At 38.2% G+C, this 18,991-nt stretch overlaps 1 protein-coding gene across 1 annotated transcript in view; it reads left to right on the forward strand.

Moving 5' to 3' along the window:
• Positions 1 to 18,991, forward strand: part of LDB3 (LIM domain binding 3) — a 127,539-nt gene that overhangs the window by 81,650 nt on the left and 26,898 nt on the right. Inside the window, 3 exon segments of the mRNA XM_068399673.1 lie at positions 3,964 to 3,999; positions 5,758 to 5,964; positions 10,236 to 10,400. Coding sequence (XP_068255774.1) covers positions 3,964 to 3,999; positions 5,758 to 5,964; positions 10,236 to 10,400 — 408 coding nt within the window.

Consider the following 18,991-nt stretch of genomic DNA (forward strand, 5'->3'; position numbering starts at 1 on the left):
GTTAACTGCCTATGATTTCTTTGTGTGTCTTATGGTGTCTTTGTTAAGATAACAAAATCGTAGCTCGGGAGAAAAAAAAAAGACAAAATCTCAATAGTTTTATATTCATCTGACCATGGAAAAATTCTCAGCTGCAAACACAGAAAGGTAGAAATAGCCTCAGTGGATCAGAACAGCAGTTAATCTAGCTCAGTGTCCAGTTTCCACCAGCGTCAGTATCTCATGCCTTAGAGACAAAAATATTTGAAAGGCAATTATGAAATAGCTTTCACACAACTTTACTCCCAGACACCCTATAAGTATTTTTAAAAAAAAAAAATTTGTGACTTCCACTTCTTAAAAGGAAATTTTATTTGTAGGAAATATGTTTATGTAAATATAAGTACATGTTAGGATGAAAACTATTATAAGTCTAATAAGGACAGGTCCTGCAAATCCACAATATACTACTAGAATACCAGAATTTTTAATTTCAATAGATATAGATCTTAATAATCTGTAAGTCTTAATAACTATTTCCTCTTTGAAAAAAGGGCAGTATATCTGTCAGGTTCTATAGAGACTAGTGGATGATCAATACAGGAAAATACTGATACACTGAATAGTAATATTTATTTTAAAATCCATAATCTCTTAATAAAGAGAGTAAGCTGATATTTTAAATATTCAGTTGGGATTCAGGAGAGCTTATTTCAGTTCTTCGCCCTGCCATGGACCTTCTTTTTGAACATGAGCAATTGTATTAAGTTTTAGTTCCTCATTTGTAAAATGAGAAAAATAGTCTTGCTCCATGAGAATACGGAGAAAAAAATAAATTATAGCATTAACTTATTGCTTCAGTACTGAAAGACCAGAGAAGAGCTGAAGACCATGTGGTCTCTCGGGATGCCTGATGTTCCTTATGTCATCAGATCTTCATTACAGATTAAATTATTCTGTGTCTACAACATTTGAATGGAACAGAGAGGAGATATTCGAGAGAGAGAGTCAAGATCTGTTATTCTCTAAGGAGAAGGTAGATGGAAGGTGCACAAGCTCCACATCTCAGGTTGCCTGTTAGGTGTATATGTTTGTTTGGGAATCTTTTACATTTGGTTTCCAAAAATAAAATAGAATGGGAAAGTATTCCAATGTCCAGTACATACAGTTCAGATTCAACAGACTCATTTATTGGAAACTCTCTGAAGTTTCTTCAGGCTCTGTTTAGGATCCCATAGCACACACAAGCTTGGCTTGCATATGAATTTTACATTTCATTACTCAAACTATTATAATTATTGCTAGTGTGTGGGAAGGAAAGACTCTATTTCTATCATTTCATTCACTCTGTCTTTATGACCATATCATGTAGCATATTTTTATGAGAAGGAAACATTTCATAATTTCCATTGTATAATATACTGCGTAATTGGGAAGACAGTATATTGCATAAATAAATCTTGTTTGAGATATATGTCCAATATTTAATAAAATCTGTGGGACTTGCACTGTTCTCTCAGAACAGTCGTTGACTAAGGCCTTGCTATCAAAAGCCATTTCAGCTGGGGACTAAAGGGGCTGCAGACAAAAAAACCCCATTAACATTAAATCTCTCCCAGATAGCTCAAAACTACTGTCCACTACTGTCAGTTATTTGAGCAGCCTGTGTAGCCACAGAGATACAAACTGCTCATAAAATTCCGAGCCAAATTATTTCATGTTGTGAAGGTATCAACTTCACTGAGCCTGCCCCAGGGATGTATTTGACTGAAAAGTAAAATTAACTCTGCATTTAGTTAGCAAAAAATGTTTGATTGTAAAGGCTGGAAATCCAATAGTCTGTTCCTCAAAATGCAAGTATTGCCAATAAGAGACACGTATTACCTTGAGCCTTTCTCACTGTTAGCCAAACAGGAATGACTCCTGTCGACTAGGAAGAGAAATAGTTCCTGGAAGCAAAACCATGAAGAAGTATTGTGTGCCTTTGAGCTCATCTTTCCCTTTACTCTCTGCTTTTTCCTTTGCTTTGTTCTGTGGAAGTATGTTTACTATACTTCTCTCTCTCTCTTTCACTTTCACAACTCCCCTGCCATTGTCACTCAATGTTATCCTATCCTTGTACACTCATGGAAAAAGCTTTCGTGAAATCCTGACCTCAACGTCAAGTGACCTTTTTTTTGCATTCTTCAGTATAGCTACAGCTAGCGGAGCAGAAAAGTTTGGATCAGATTAATAGTAACAACAGAGGCCTAACACTGCTCCTGCCGGACCCCAACTGCCTGCCTTTTGGTCTTGGCTGTAATTTCTCATAGGATGTTTGGTAACACTGGAAATAAACAATGCCTTATTCTTTTCAGGCTGTGACTGTGTTTTTTAACATTCTCGCATGATTATGGCTCTTGGTATACTAACACTTTTCCCCCACCACATGCACAATTTCTAATCCATCCTCCTCTGCCTTGTTTCATTCTGGCTTCCCTATACCTGACGTTCCAGTGAACTCACAGCTTGGTTACCACAAAGATAGTGTTTGGTTTCTCATTGCTTTAGAGTGGTGAACCAATTGATCTTATTGGGGTATTTACTTTCAAGACAAGTTCTTCCATTCTGACCATAATAACATCCTTAGTCAGCCAGCCACAGTCATTTCAGATCTGCTTCTGGGTTTGAAAATCTGGCTTCAAGTCCTATATTTTAGGGGTTGAATTTTAGTTAGAGGTTCTAAAAATTGGTAGAGAACACCTATGCCCAAACCTTTGCTGATGTAAACTGAACTGTTTTTTATAACTTTATTGGAGCTAAACTAAGGAAAGCATATGTGACTGGATATATATACGTACATGTACATACATAAACACAGAGAGAAATATATGAAATACTACTAATAATGTGAAAAATATTAAGAATAGCCTTCCAAACATAATGTAAGACAATGATTGGAGCCCAACAAATCCACATAAATAAATACATGTATTCCTTTTTTTTGAAGGACTTTTCAGAAAGAAGGTTCAGTTGGGTAAATGAGGTCATTTGCTTTGTGTTTTGTAATTTTAGACCCCAGTTAAGAAAAATGTTCTTATTTGCCATATTTCAACTTTAAATGTATTGAAATTCCAGCAAAATTCCTTAAATAGGAAAGGACGCAACCACCCACTAAATTGCTAAATATTGAAGCTATCTCATTTACTTAATTTACTTGGATTTCAAATTTAGGAGTCTAAGGCTAAAGGATTCTATTCTTTATGAAAGTACCTATGTCTTAACTCCTTACAGGTACACAATTGCTTGTACTTAAACTGATCAGTTATTTTTGTAAGTGTATCTATGTTTACAGAATAACAGCCTAATTCTCTATCACTGAAATTGAGGCTGACTTACTCCTCACCTCAATGAAGGAATGATTTCACTTGCTTCTAATCCGACTTAGGCTGAGAGAACTAGTACTTGCTTGGGTAGGACAGAGAATTTTTAAGGGATGCCAGACATATATAATACATCTTGTGTAAGTCTTTGTTAACCATTTAACTGCTTATCACTTCAAAATATTGGATCCTTGAGGACTGCCCAAGTCTGATTATTTTTACCGCTTGGGGTTGGCATCAGAATATGTTCTGCTGGAATATTCTTGAAATTTTCTTTCAAGAGGGAACTTATTAAAGTCAAAAATATGCCTGAAATTATATACATACATACATACATACATACGATGTCTAATTTGTAACTGTTAATTTTCCTTCATTTTACTTTAATATTGAAACAAAGTTGTTTGCAACTGAGAAGAAGCATACAGTAAACTTGCCTGTTTGGTGGGTTTCACTTGGAGAGCTGAAGAGGTTTCTCTCAACTATATCTATGAGCAACCACTCTACAATGCTTTTTGCAACCAAACATTTCTCCTCAACCCATCTTCTCTCTCCCTGTTTTTTTTTGCCACCACTGGCAATTGCATTTACTTTATTCATAGTGTATCCGCTCCTTTCACAGAGACAAGGAAAAAGTTGCTGCAGCATCAGAAAACAGGTAATGTTTGCTGTGTGTGTTTGGCTTACCTTCTATTCAGTTTACCGCCACTTTGCCCATATTGTTCTTACCTCAAAATCATGAAATTTGTACACTGTTTGAGCAGATGATGAATGTAGAGGTTTCAACTAAGTGGGTTTGTTAGGCATTTCTTTCTAATGTAGACTTCAAAAAGCTCTGTGAGATGGGGCAGGTGGGGATTGTGATTCTCAGAACTTAGAAACCTGAAAAATAAGCAGCTTTTACCAAATGTTCTTGAAATGGAGTATTGTCAGTTTGTGATGGAGTTTTAAGAACAATTTCCATTTTAAACTTTGTCTAGATTGTTCAAGATGTTTTTAAAATCTAAATAAGATTATCTTGGTATTTTAAGAACATCTGTGTATCAGATTCTTGCATCTCTTGATTGATCTTCGATGGGTTATGAGGTTCGAACCATAGTGTCTCTGTAAGTAAGTTCTTGCATTTCAAAAGTTGTTTTCTCCCAAAGAATCTCGGCCCATTTTGCCGTTACATATAGAAATGTATTGTTTTCTATTAGTTCATATACTAAAACACACAAGTACTGAAACACAAGTACTTCTTGAGTGAATCTGACCAATTGTTTAATGGAGCAAAGAAATGCCTCTTATTAGTTTGTCATGAAAAGAATTCTATCTCACTGCTTTCCTCTGTCTTGTTAATTCCTGCCTAAACAATGTGCAACCACTTTTTATTTTTGTTTTTTATAGGACTGCTCACATTTGAACAAGGTTGCATAGAGTTAAAATCCAAGTGCAAGCATTATCATTACTAATGACACGAGCAATGGCAACTGGCACTTGGAACAGTAGGGAAAATGGATTTTTATTTTTAAATTAATTATGTCAAAAGAATGAAATAAGCCTCTTGATTCCTGTATAACAACTGCATATAAATTAGACTGAAAAAACAAGTAACACATGTTAGCATTTCACTAGCAGTTTCATTATTTAAAATCATCTACAGGACTATGCAGCTGCACCACTGAAATATTATTTTTTTTGTCTGTATTATTTTATTTTACCAGGAACAATTTCTGATGTATGACTGGTGTTAGTGTCATACTATGTTGCCTTAATCTTGCATGGTTTGTCATACCATAGCTTTTCTCCACCTCCATTATCATCACAGCTCTGCTATGTGTCTCATTTTGATATTCCTAGCAATATGATTTCCAGATTTAACACAAGGTACATTTTTTAATTCTTAAAGCCTTTCCTGGTCTTAAGTGGTAATAAACTAATAAACTATCAAGATTTGTCATGACTTCATCTGCAATATCATGATGATCTCCTATGATATAAGGAATTTGGGGATACAAAAAGAGGACACTGGATATTTACAGATATAAATCTTCTTCCAGGAAAAAGAAAAGACAGACAAATAAAGCCTTCATTATTAAACCTAGACTTAACTTGACTTTTCAGTTATGAGGTTCAGCATTCTTTTTTTTTTTTTTTTTTTTTCCTGAAGACTTTACTCCATATAAATAATAACTGCTGTCTTAAAGGGCCAGGTATTAGCATTCTAAAATGGTGCTTTATTTGGTACTGTAGACAGTAAGCACATGTATCTCTGAAAACTGAAAAATCAAACAAACTTTTTTCCTATTAAATCACCAGCTGCTTCTGTGGCTGGAATTCTGTCTCTCCCTCAACACCTGCTATTACCTAGGAAACTGGTGATGTGATAATAAATACCTCATTTAAAAATCCCCTTGTAATCTTTGTTACCCAGGCCTACGGCTACTACGCATGCGCCACAGTATGTGACCTCAAGTATTTGGCATCCTCCTAAATCATGCACCAAGGATGCCAACACTGACAGTGCTCAGCCAGTGGCCTCCAAGGGGTCTGTGAGGCTTGGAGTGGGTACAAGTCAGAGGGAGGCCAGTTTCATCACTACTGGCCAGAAAGTCCCTCTTACCTCATCCAGTAATCAAAGGTACACTCTGACATGTAACTGCATAACTGACCTGGTTTGGAGCTTTGGAGTGGTTTGGTAATAACAACCTCTAACTCCTTCAGACGGAAATGCCCATGGCCTAAAAGGCAGATGTCCCAAGTTCTACAAATTCCAGCAACTTCTAGTTCACGTGGGTTTTCTGTTTTAAGTGGCGCTTTTAACAATTGCACCTACAATATAGAGACAACAGTCATTAAGCACCGTCTGCAGAGAAACAGCAGCTGATATTATACACTGTATTTCTACAAACATTCCTGTGTTCAAATGCAAAACTTTTCCACGTTATGTCTTTCTCTAAACACCTTCTCCAGCACTTTTTCTACAAATGCTACAATAAGAGATAATTTTTACCTATCCATTTTAATTTTTGTTCTCTATATTTTCAATTCTTTACAAGAGATCTGTTGGAGGATTTGAAACAGAAAGAACTGCATGCATTACATAAAGGAGACCAAGTACTGCAGTAATAATCCATTCTGTTGTTTGGACAGAAAGTCTCAGAACTTAGGACTTTACTGACAGAAAGAAGTGTAATCTGCACTTATTTTTTTTAGATGTTAGAGTGCATTTGTTGCTGTGTTTTCTCATTCTGGTTGTTAACCATTATTATCCTCTTAACCTCTACTGATCTGTGTTCCTTTTCATGAGTGAAAATCAGCTGAGAAGAGATAATGTGTGTTTGTTCTCATCCACATAACTTACTCACATCGTGCATTTTATGTTTATTTGTTACCACAAATATGGAGGTGTTTGAGAACATCCATTTCCTTTGATTTTCCTTAAAATGCAAAATACTGTAAAGATTAAAAGTGTACAGAATGACTGTATAAAAAAACCCACCTCTATAACATATGTAATAATGAAACTGTTATAATAGATGATCTATTTTATAAAGCAGCATTCACATTTATCAGTTCTTAAAATTCTTTTGCACCTGAAGAACTAAAAAAAATAATCTGATTGAAAATCTAGGAAGGAGACAATCTTGAGAAAAAAGTTATGTTATTTTATTTGAATATCTAAATACAATTATTTAAAATTTACAGTGGTTAAATTAAAAACAGTCAAGTTAGTCTGAGTTCTTTCTATAAAACTGAGTAGAGAATTAGTTACCCTGATTTTTTTAAGGTTATATCTACATCATTTATATTTATTCCAATTCCTTGTTCTGTTAATTAATATATTCTACCCTGCAGGAAGGTGATCAAGCCTCTAACATTTTAATCACATAAAAAGAACTATTACAAACAGCATGCAAGATAAAATTTGTTTGTATTTCTTTTAACTTTTGTAAGCTATTCCAGTATATTTGCATTTATTTTATTTATATGTGTTTGTCCAGTTCAAATCTGTCTCCACACAGGTCCATGTCCACACATATTCTTATCTTTTTTTTCTTCTTTCTTTTAAATATATATCACTTAGTTTGTGTTTTGGTTAACATTTTTGAGATTGTTACAATTAAGTAACTTCACTGTTTTCTTCTGTTCAAGGTATGAAGTCTTGATTCTTTTGACATCTGTAGCAAATTCTGTTTCACATCAGTGAAAATAGAAAGATAAAATAGGTGAAATCCTAGTTTGTGTTTGGTTTTAGGACATATATTAAGTTCAGTTTTTATCTGCAGTATAGTTTCAGTCCTTTCCTGTTTGCCAAATCAAAGATGCGTAAGTACTAAATTCTGACTCAACACTTTTTAATGTGACAATTCCAGTACCTGCTGTTGCACGGGGTGAAAAAAATCCTGCGAGTATTAAAACTCAGTAACAGACTAGCCCGTGATCCACAGCTGTGATGTATAATGTACAGCTACTCTGCTACATAGTCTATGTAATCGATGCTGTATTAGCTAAGTGGAAGAAATTATATCGTAAAGCAAATACATCAAGATGGAAGAACTGATCTGAATTTCAAATGCATATTATGATGGACAAGCTTGGTGTAATGATTTGAAAACCAGAATTGCAAACAGGATGAGTATTTTCAGGAGTTCACTTGTTATGTATGTAATTGCAGATGAAACTCATAAGAGCGAAAACACTTTTTTTTTTTTTTTTTTTCCTCCTTTTGTCGTGGGTTGCATTCAACTTTGAAATTCCATTTCAGCTAATCAAACGGTAAAATATTCAGATGAAATCAGACACCATCCTTTAGGCTACTAAACCATAAAACAAGGTGGAGAGAGGAGGAGCACAGAGGAAATGGGACAGTCCCTCGAAGAGCAATATCACAAATTCTGAAGTACCAAGCACTCATTCTAGGTCCTGAGGAGTATAACTTGTTGACTCTGTGCTTCAGGGAAGCAAAGAAAATATTAGATAGAATGGCTGAAAGACAGAGAAAATATTTGTGCAATGGCAAATTCGCATAGGGAAAAAAGCTGAGGGAAAGAATGTTTGAGGGCTAAGGTTTGGCTGAAAAACAATTGTGGAACTGCAAACTTTCTTTTGTTATTTGATACTTACTGTGCTCGGGAAAGAATATTTTGGGCATTCTCTGTACATTGCACAAGAGAATCACTGAATTCCATCACTCTGATAGGAGTAATCTTTAAGAACCCAGAGATGTGGCAATATACTTGTGAGTTAGGTCAAAAGAAGTAAAAATATATCGATTATGTTCTTATACGACTGCTCGTGGACAAGACAACTATGTTATGTACAGTAATGCCCTGATTTTTTTTTTTAAAAATAGATGTATTAAGATAACTACTAAAGACAATGAATCTATAGCACAACAATATGGCATCAAGAAAAATGTCCCTTATGCCTGGGGAATATATGCTTATATTGTCACTGAAGTTTGTGCCCCAAAATAGTATAAAATCCAAAAAATCAAAATGCAATTAGTTACTTTTCAGTGGCTTATTTGTTCTGTGGATAATAATTAATAAAATCCACAGTAAAATCTGCCTAAACACAAAATTAACCTTTTGTCTTTTCTTGTTTCTCCTCCCCCCACCTCTTTTAATTTTAAATGTCCTAGTGATTTTTGTTAGGCTTACTGACAAGTGAATAATGACTGTTCGTATTATTATTCTTTTTTTGATATTAAGTTCATTGAAACAGTCAGCAAAGAATTTGAATCTTGCTAGTCCACTTAACGATTTTTTTTAAATTTTTTTCATTTGATGTAAGAGCTGGTGGAAGACAAAAACTGAACCTTCCAAAAGACTGGTTCATTTCTTAGGAGTGGATGGTTTTGACTACACTGTCTTGCAAAGCTGTCTAATAGATAACTTTGCCCCATTTGTCTGTCTGTAAGAGATGAGTAATACTTTCCAAACTTGAATGAGGCTGCAAGGCTGAAATATGTTAATGAGCACTGGGTGCTCTGATAGAAGGTGATTAAAGACACTAGTAGTTTAGTAGGTTACTAAAATGGCCACAAGATACGAGACTAGATTGTTATTATTCATTTCAATTAATCTATTTTGCAATCAAATAAAGAGAAAATGAATTAAACATTAATATTTGTCTGCTCCATGTTATTTGTGCCACAATAGTAAAAGAGGGCCACAAGGATACCAACTCATGCTCATCACCCAAGTAGTTTTAAAACTGGTGCAGTAAAATGTTATGGTACATGTTCCCCTTGTATTTTGCATACTGTTCTATGTGTAAAAAGGCGTCTTATTGTTTGATGGGTTGGCCAGTGTAACGTAAGGTGAATTTAGGTCAGAGATGAATGGACTCCTTTTAGACATCTTTCCCCTACCTGTATTGCACAAAACTGATTAAACCCAACACAAAAGTGGGCTGACTGGATTTCTAGATGATCAGAACTTGCAGGAAACCTGCTGATACAAGACTATGATAATATCCTTTAAATTGCTTTTCTTCTTCTAATTAAAAAGTTTACTCCTAACATAAACTTCAGCTCCAGGAGTAAATATTGGGTGAAATTTATCCGAGCTCAAAGAGTTTGTGACAGGCTCTTTGCAACCACTTAAGTGCTGCATGCCACGTTTCCTACCACTGACTTCAGTGCGAGCGGACTTAAGTGCTGCATGACACCTGGGATAAATTTCAGTCAAGCAGGGCCAAAACTGCATTACAGTCTTAACTGCACATCCAAAAAGGCCTAACAAATGTCTTTTTTTTCTTTGCATAATTGTGCTTTTCCCTCAGTAACAGAGCCTGCTACTATGTTTGCAGCTTCAGGTTCAAACATAGTAGGTTTTATGCTCTACATTTAAATACGCACCTTCTTAAGATGCTCCTTGTTTTATTTAATTTAACTCTAATTAGTACCCCTGTTGAGCATGCTCCGGTGTCTACCAGTTCTGCCTCTGCTCCTGCACCACATGCTTCAGCACATCAGCCTGCTACTGCTGCTCAAAATACAGCCAGTCTGATGACACCACCAGCAACCACATCAGTAGTGCAAGAGTCTTTCTCATCCTCCTTCCAAAGGTAATGCTTCATTGCTTTGTCCTTTCGCAGATACACCCCTGTATGGCTCTGGAAATGCTACATACACATTCTTAACTTAGGAATGTAGTATGTAAAAGCTGTAGCCTGTTTTATACGCTTTTATATATTTTGGTGTGTTTTCTTATCTTAAAGTACATTGTTCATGTTTGCAAAGAATTTCCAAAATAAAACTGCCCTAAAAAATAACAAAAAGCAGCAATACAGTTAACATTTTCAAAAATCAAGTCTAGGGTTAAAACTAGAAATGTTTTTTCACCACTTGTAATAAAATCAAAACAACTCCTCATAATAGTTACAGTGGTTGAATGAAGGTTCTTTTAATAGTGTTTCTGGTGTATGACATGAAATGGAAAATTAGGAAATGTCATTTAATCTCGTGATTGAGTTTACCATATTGTAGCAGATGGCAGTAGAACATGGTGGACAATGAGCAATATGTCAACAAAACCACACATTTAATGATTGACTTGCTCTATGAGGTATTAAGTCAATTAATTTCTATAAAATTTATCTCTTCTTTAATGAGATTTAGCTGTAGAGCTAAAGTGAGTTTCAAGGAGGTATGCATTCCTAACACTTGTAGTACAGTAGGAGTTAGAGTTGTATATTAGAAGTTGTCAGACAGCATGAAGAAATGTGTGGGATTTATACTGCTGTCACTTACATTATAGTAATTTTGGGGACAGTAAGAGTGACTTCCTTTGATGCATATTATTCTTTTCTCTTAGGGTTTTCCTACATGAATATTCCTAAAAGATGTATATTTTAGCATGCTTTAAAAATCCAAGGAAAAACACACTTCCAGTAATGTAAACTACTTTAAATAATTGAGACCTAAGATGTAGTCTGTCATATCTTAGATGTGTGCAAATGGAATTGGAAATTTTCTCTGGGCTCTATTTCTTGTTTAATTTTTGCTAGTTGACTTAAACTGTTTATGTATACCAACTTCTTAGTTTCTCACTGTAGTCAGTTTTTACCTAACTGTGACCTACTGGACTCCAGTGTTTTTATTCCAGTGCAAGAAAATCAATCATCCAGCCAGCAAAGGAGGCTTGCATAAGGTATTATTCTGTAATTCAGAACTGTGCTGTAAGGCACTTGCACATGAAATAATGATACGGTTTAAGTCATTTTTATCCCTCAGTTGAAACGGTAACGTGAAGAAAATGGATTATCTAATATATGCTTCAAAAATAAATGCCTCTACTAAACTAATCAATCATGCCAATCACTTGTATTTTTAATAGGAGAATCTTTTGTCCGGTGCTGCTTGCATATTAAAAATTTTAGCTTGAATTCAGACTCAAACATCTTCAGATCTTGCAGATAAAAACATGTATTGTTGACAAAAGTCCTGTCCTGAAAATTGTCTGTTTTATTTATTGATAGACTCTGGTTTTAAGGTTTTTACATGTGTGCATTTTGTCTCGTGTTCTGTAGGAATGTGCTTGGTTGTGCTATTCTGTAAGCGTGCAGATGTAGGCTACAGAAAACCTGTTCCTGGTAACTGCAGCAGTCCTCTTGTATCTGAACTCCGACAAAGCTTGATTCTGATGTCACTATTTTTGTCCCTGTTAAATTATTTTGTACATGCTTTCATGTGTCTTCTGCAGAGTGCTTGCAGCCCCCAGATCTCTTTCACAGCCTAAGGCTTTCCATGGGTCCAAGAACATGTCATTAGCAGCTTCCACTATTTCATCTGCTATCTCATCTCAGCCTAGGTATATCTGTAAAGCTCTCTTCTTTTTCTTTTAACTTAATTTGTTTTTATTCTATATTACTCTCTCTGATTTAAAGTTTTCAGCTTCTTAAGAGATTGGCTTGGCAGAGACTACTGAGAAGCATGATGTGTTTAAAGGAATAGCGTTCTTGCTTATCTTTCACATTAAAACCGAGCTAGGAGACACCTAAGTTTTAGATTTAGGATATGTGACCACAAGATCCTTTTGGAACAAAGGTATTTCAGTTGGTTGGTTTGTCCTGATTTTGCCATCTTTTTTTTTTTTTTTTTTTCTTGGTGAAAACACAGGATCACAAGAATCACAGACATCCTTTTATTATGCTCTTAATCATGATGAATGAAAGACCACTGATAGGGAAAGGTAGCATCTATCACTAGAAAGAGAGAATGCTGCTGTACTGCCTCACTGCTAAGCCTTTTCATTGCTTTCATTAACACTTTGTCAAGACTAACAGGGTACAAAGCAGTAAATTTTAATATTCATTATTTGAATGTAATCTTCAGAAATAATGAAAAACCAAATCAGCAACACATTTGAGATTATAATTATCCATGTCTCTCTTATCTTGATATAGAAAGGTAGGTAGGAATCACCCAAAGGTGATGTTTGAAATGAACAAATCATGCAAGTTTGAAGGCTACATATCAAGAAGTATAATGATCTTTCCCAAGAGTATCAGAGAAAACAGCAGTAAAGTGCTGTGCATAGGTACAGGCTTGAAAGCACTTTGGTTGTCTTCACATCACTGAAACCAATGCAAAAATGAAATAGCTAGAGAACAGAAGATCAGAAGTGTTCTGAGTTTTAGGATGTAAACATGGCTGTTTACAGCCATGGGAATTACATAGGGAATGTAATTCCCATATGGAGCTGATAAAACATAAGAAGTAAAATTAACTGTTCTAATTCTTTTTATTTGAGTGGAAGTACACTACTCGTAACTTTAGTTTCAATTAAACTATGAGGTTGGTGAATGTCACCAGAACATTACCAAGAATAAAAGGTAAGAACAGATGCAAGGGTGTTTACTGCCATTGACATCTAGTTTTATGTATGAACTTTTAAAATTCCAAAGTGATGAGTGAGTTAGGGAATTCATTATTTGTGGTTATCCATCATAAAATATCTTAAGAGGACCTAATTTTCACATGATGAGTACTCAGTGCATTTCAGAAGTAATTCTTACACTGCTTTTTCATTCAACCCGGTGGTATGATTAGGGTCTTAAGTGTCACCAGTGCTATTTCATCCACTGTTTGTTTTACTAACAAATCTCGTTTAGTCAGTTGGAATGATCACATATCTCTATGAGAAGAGGATCCTTACATAGTTGTAGGAGACGGTTAAAAGCCTCTTATAACCAGGGAAAGTCCCTTGCTTCCTAAGCAACAATAAGTGTGTATATTTGAGCTTGTTTATAACACTGGCATGCAAAACCTATTTATTTCTTCTGAGCGCAGAAAAGACTCGGTTTTAGTTTTTCTCTCAGTTGAGGACCAAAATGTATCCATCAGTCAGAACGTGAAATTAAATTGAAGCCTTGGTGACTAATCTGGCCAGACAGAGGACATCTACTCATGTTCATCAGCCTATATCTTAGGACACCCATACAAATCTTGCAATGAGAGGTATGCTTTTAGATATCTGCATAAGAGATTTCCTTGGTATTCTACTAGCTTCAGTGCGAATTGTACATAATAGCTAGTAATGGGTCTCTGAAGCCTGCATGTGGTAGTAGTACTGCATATAATACTTTTTATTTCTGCAATATATGAATGTTCCATTGAGATCAGCATTGGTGTCACAAAAGGCCCTAGTTTTTCCCCTTCAAGAAAAACAATCAGATAATGAAAGACTTTCATTTAATGAACAATTTTGGAGGAATGCACAAAGATAAAATCACAGATACGTTGCATATATCACTTTTAGGACTCCATTGGTAAAATCTTAACCAGGTTTATTTTATTGCCCGCCCAAGATTAGAAAGGCTTTTTTACACTTAAGTGGCAAAAATTGTATTGACAATTTCTGAGTATCTTGAATAGGAGGATACAAGGGGAGGGCTAAAGAACACATCACATTTTTAAAATGTCAAACCTACCCATTTTCTAGTTTTAAGAAATGGCTTTATTTCAGAAATAAAATTTCTTTTGGATTTCATTTTTATTATTCTGTGAAGCTGTCTGATTAGGTGAAGACAGACACAATTTGAACACTGACAATGCTGCTAGTCAGGGAGGTGTCACGGTTTAAAGCTGGGCTGGCTATTAACCAGGTGGCAGATGCTCTCTGTTAACCCTCTCCCCCCCCCCCCCAAGGGAAAGGGAAAGGGAAAAGGGAGAGAGACTTATGGGTTGGAAAGTTAAAACAGTTTTAATAAACTATAATAATGAAAAAGAATATAATGACAATAGTAATAGAAATAACCAAATATATACAAATATGTACAAAACCAAGATCAAGAGCTTGGAAATCCTCCTCAGGCAGAGTTGCTCCCCCCAGTACAGGCAGAGGGGAAAAGGCAGTACCTCCCCCCAGCACGGGCAGAGGGCAAAATGCAAAAGCTCCACTGCCATCACACCTGCAGGCTTTTAACTGGAGATTTGGCAAAGCTGGTACCAATCAGTGGGAGACAGGAGGGCCCCTCCCTCCTGGGCCCCACCTCCAGGAGGCAGTGGGTTAGTGATAAACAGGAAAGTGAGAATGACATGTATGGGATGGAATACCTTGCTGGTCAATCCTGGGTCACCTGCCCCGTCCACTACTCCCTGCAGGTACAACCCCCTTCAGCTCTTTACTCGTAAGCAGTGACCTTGGGTTCTCTAAGACTATTTGGCCTGGTTTGAGCCAAACCAGGACATTCCACCCCTTATTCCATACCATTCATGTCATACTCAGATCACCACTACCTTTTCATTTTCAAATATATATATACATATCACTAGTCTATGATTCATCTTTATGCAAAAAGTCCATCAAGTTCATTTGGTTCAGGATTGTGGGTTTGCATCTGGTTAGCAGTCTCTCAGCAGTCTTTCTGGCTAGCAGTCTCTCTTTTGTCATGGTTCGTGCCCACGGGTTGCAGGTTAAAGATGTCAGACTCGAGGAGGTTACTGGACGCCACTTGATGAAGCTAGCTCCGGTCGCATCACCACTGTCTTAACCTAAAAGACACTTATGCAGCAACAACATACAGTTCAAAATTAAGTAGTCTCACCCAGAATCAGATCACCTTCAGGGACACATCGGACTTCACCATCTTGCAACATCACCCACCAAGTACATCCAGGTCCCTGAGCAAAAGCAATCCCACGAATGGGTTTACCTTTGCCCGTTACAGGAAGAATCCAGACAGTTTTTCCCAATAGATTCCTTTCATGCACCACCGGGACTTTATCTCCTTCTACTGTATGTAGAAGGTCTGACTGAGCAGGGCCAGCTCGATTGATAGATCCCCTGGTGTTAACTAACCAGGTAGCTTGTGCCAGATGTTTATCCCAGTTTTTAAAGGTTCCACCCCCCATTGCTTTCAGGGTAGTTTTTAACAGCCCATTATACCGTTCAATTTTCCCAGAGGCTGGTGCATGATAGGGGATGTGATATACCCATTCGATGCCATGCTCTTTGGCCCAGTTGTCTATGAGACTGTTTTTGAAATGAGTCCCATTGTCCGACTCAATTCTCTCTGGCGTGCCATGTCGCCACAAGATTTGCTTTTCGAGGCCCAGGATAGTGTTCCGGGCAGTGGCATGGGGCACAGCGTATGTTTCCAACCATCCGGTGGTCGCCTCCACCATGGTAAGCACATAACGTTTACCCTGGCGGGTTTGAGGGAGTGTGATATAGTCAATTTGCCAGGCCTCCCCATATTTATATTTCAACCACCGCCCCCCATACCACAAAGGTTTTAACCGTTTGGCTTGCTTAATTGCGGCGCATGTTTCACAATCATGGATAACCTGTGCAATAGAGTCCATGGTTAAGTCCACCCCTCGGTCACGAGCCCATCTGTATGTTGCATCTCTCCCTTGATGACCTGAAGTGTCATGAGCCCACCGAGCTAAAAATAGTTCACCTTTGTGTTCCCAGTCCAAATCTATTTGGAACACTTTAGCAGCTTGATCCGCTTGTTGGTTGTTTCGATGTTCCTCAGTTGCCCGACTTTTAGGTACGTGAGCATCTACATGACGTGCCTTCACGACTAGTTTCTCTAGCCGAGCAGCAATATCTTGCCACAATTTAGCAGCCCAAATAGGTTTCCCTTTGCGCTGCCAGTTGCTTTGCTTCCACTGCTTTAACCACCCCCACAAGGCATTTGCCACCATCCATGAGTCAGTATAAAGATACAGCCTTGGCCACTTTTCTCGTTTAGCAATGTCTAAAGCCAGCTGGATGGCTTTTACTTCTGCAAATTGACTTGATTCACCTTGTCCTTCTGTGGCTTCTGTGACTCGTCGTATAGGACTCCATACAGCAGCTTTCCACTTCCGATGCTTTCCTACAAGACGGCAGGATCCATCGGTGAAACAGCGCATACTGCTTCTCATCCTCTGGTAATTCATTATATGGTGGGGCTTCTTCAGCACGTGTCACCTCCTTTTCTGGTGGCATTCCGAAGTCTTTGCCTTCTGGCCAGTCCATGATCACTTCTAAGATTCCTGGGCGATTAGGGTTTCCTATTCGAGCCCTCTGCGTAATTAATGCAATCCATTTACTCCACGTCGCATCAGTTGCATGATGGGTAGTGGGAACCTTACCCTTGAACATCCAGCCTAGTACTGGTAGTCGAGGTGCTAGGAGAAGTTGTGCTTCAGTACCAATTACCTCTGAAGCAGCTCTAACTCCTTCATATGCTGCCAGTATCTCTTTTTCAGTTGGGGTGTAATTGGCCTCGGAGCCCTTGTATCCTCGACTCCAAAATCCTAGGGGTCGACCTCGAGTCTCCCCGGGCACTTTCTGCCAGAGGCTCCAGGTAGGACCATTGTCCCCAGCTGAGGTGTAGAGCACATTTTAACATCTTGTCCCGTACGGACTGGTCCAAGGGCTACTGCATGCACAATCTCTTGTTTAATCTGTTCAAAAGCCTGTCGTTGTTCAGGGCCCCACTGAAAATCATTCTTCTTTCTGGTCACTTGATAAAGAGGGCGTACAATCTGGCTGTAATCTGGAATATGCATTCTCCAGAAACCCACAACGCCTAAGAAGGCTTGTGTTTCCTTTTTGTTAGTTGGTGCGGACATTGCTGTTATTTTGTTGATCACCTCTATCGGGATCTGGCGACGCCCATCTTGCCATTTAATCCCTAAAAACTGGATCTCCCGGGCAGGTCCCTTGACCTTGCCCCTTTTTATGGCAAAACCAGCTTTCAGAAGAATTTGGATTATTTTCTCCCCTTTGTCAAAAACTTCTGCTGATGTATCACCCCACACAATGATGTCATCAATGTATTGCAAATGTTCTGGAGCTCCACCCTTTTCTAGTGCAGTCTGGATCAGTCCATGGCAAATAGTAGGACTGTGTTTCCACCCCTGGGGCAGTCGATTCCAGGTATACTGGATACCTCTCCAGGTAAAAGCAAACTGTGGCCTGCACTTTGGTGCCAAAGGAATAGAGAAAAAGGCATTAGCAATGTCTATGGTGGCGTACCACTTGGCTGCCTTTGACTCCAGTTCGTATTGAAGTTCTAGCATGTCTGGCACAGCAGCACTCAGCGGTGGCGTAACTTCATTTAGGCCACGATAGTCCACAGTTAATCTCCATTCTCCATCAGACTTTCGCACTGGCCATATAGGACTATTAAAGGGTGAGCGAGTCTTGGTAATCACTCCTTGATTTTCTAATTGTCTAATCAGTTTATGAATGGGGATCAGGGAGTCTCGATTGGTGCGATATTGTCGTCGGTGCACCGTGGCAGTAGCAATTGGCACCTGTTGTTCTTCAACCTTCAGCAACCCCACAACAGAAGGATCTTCTGAGAGGCCAGGCAAGGTAGACAGCTGTTTAATGTCCTCAGTCTCTACAGCTGCTATACCAAAGGCCCATCTGTACCCTTTTGGGTCCTTAAAATACCCTCTCTTGAGGTAGTCTATGCCAAGGATGCACGGAGCATCTGGGCCAGTCACAATGGGGTGCTTTTTCCATTCATTTTTAGTTAGGCTCACTTCGGCCTCCAATACAGATAACACTTGAGATCCTCCTGTTACTCCTGAAATGCTGATAGATTCTGCCCCTTTATGATCCGATGGCATTAGGGTGCACTGTGCACCAGTGTCTACCAGGGCTCGATACCTTTGTGGTTTTAATGTGCCAGGCCATCGAATCCACACAGTCCAATAAATCCGGTTGTCCCTCTCCTCCACCTGGCTGGAGGCAGGGCCCCCCTAATTAAGAAATGGATTCATGCTGCTCACAGGGACTGGACCTTCATTTCTCCTATTCACACTTGGGAAAAAGTGATTTGAGGCCCATCTCCCCTGACTGGGGTCCTGCTCACTGGTAACTGGAGCAGCCATCCTCCTAGAAAAATTCTCTCTGGTATTTCTTTTAGCTTGCAACTCACGTACTCGTGCCTGTAGGGTACTGGTAGGTTGTCCATGCCATCTGCTCATGTCCTCCCCATAACCACGCAGGGCAAACCACAGGATACCTCGTGATGTGTTCCTTTTCCTTTGAGCTGGTCCTGTAGGAGAACGTTTTCTCTTAACAGCTGCAACGCGCGCCTGTGTAGGTAGAGAGTCAAGTTTATTCTCGATCATGGACAGTTTGTCTGACAGTTGTTTAAATGAGTCCTTGTTCTCCTTAGTCAGTTTTTCCACAGCCGAGATG

The sequence above is a fragment of the Nyctibius grandis genome, chromosome 4 (genome assembly GCF_013368605.1).
Source record: "Nyctibius grandis isolate bNycGra1 chromosome 4, bNycGra1.pri, whole genome shotgun sequence".
NCBI lineage: Eukaryota > Metazoa > Chordata > Aves > Nyctibiiformes > Nyctibiidae > Nyctibius > Nyctibius grandis.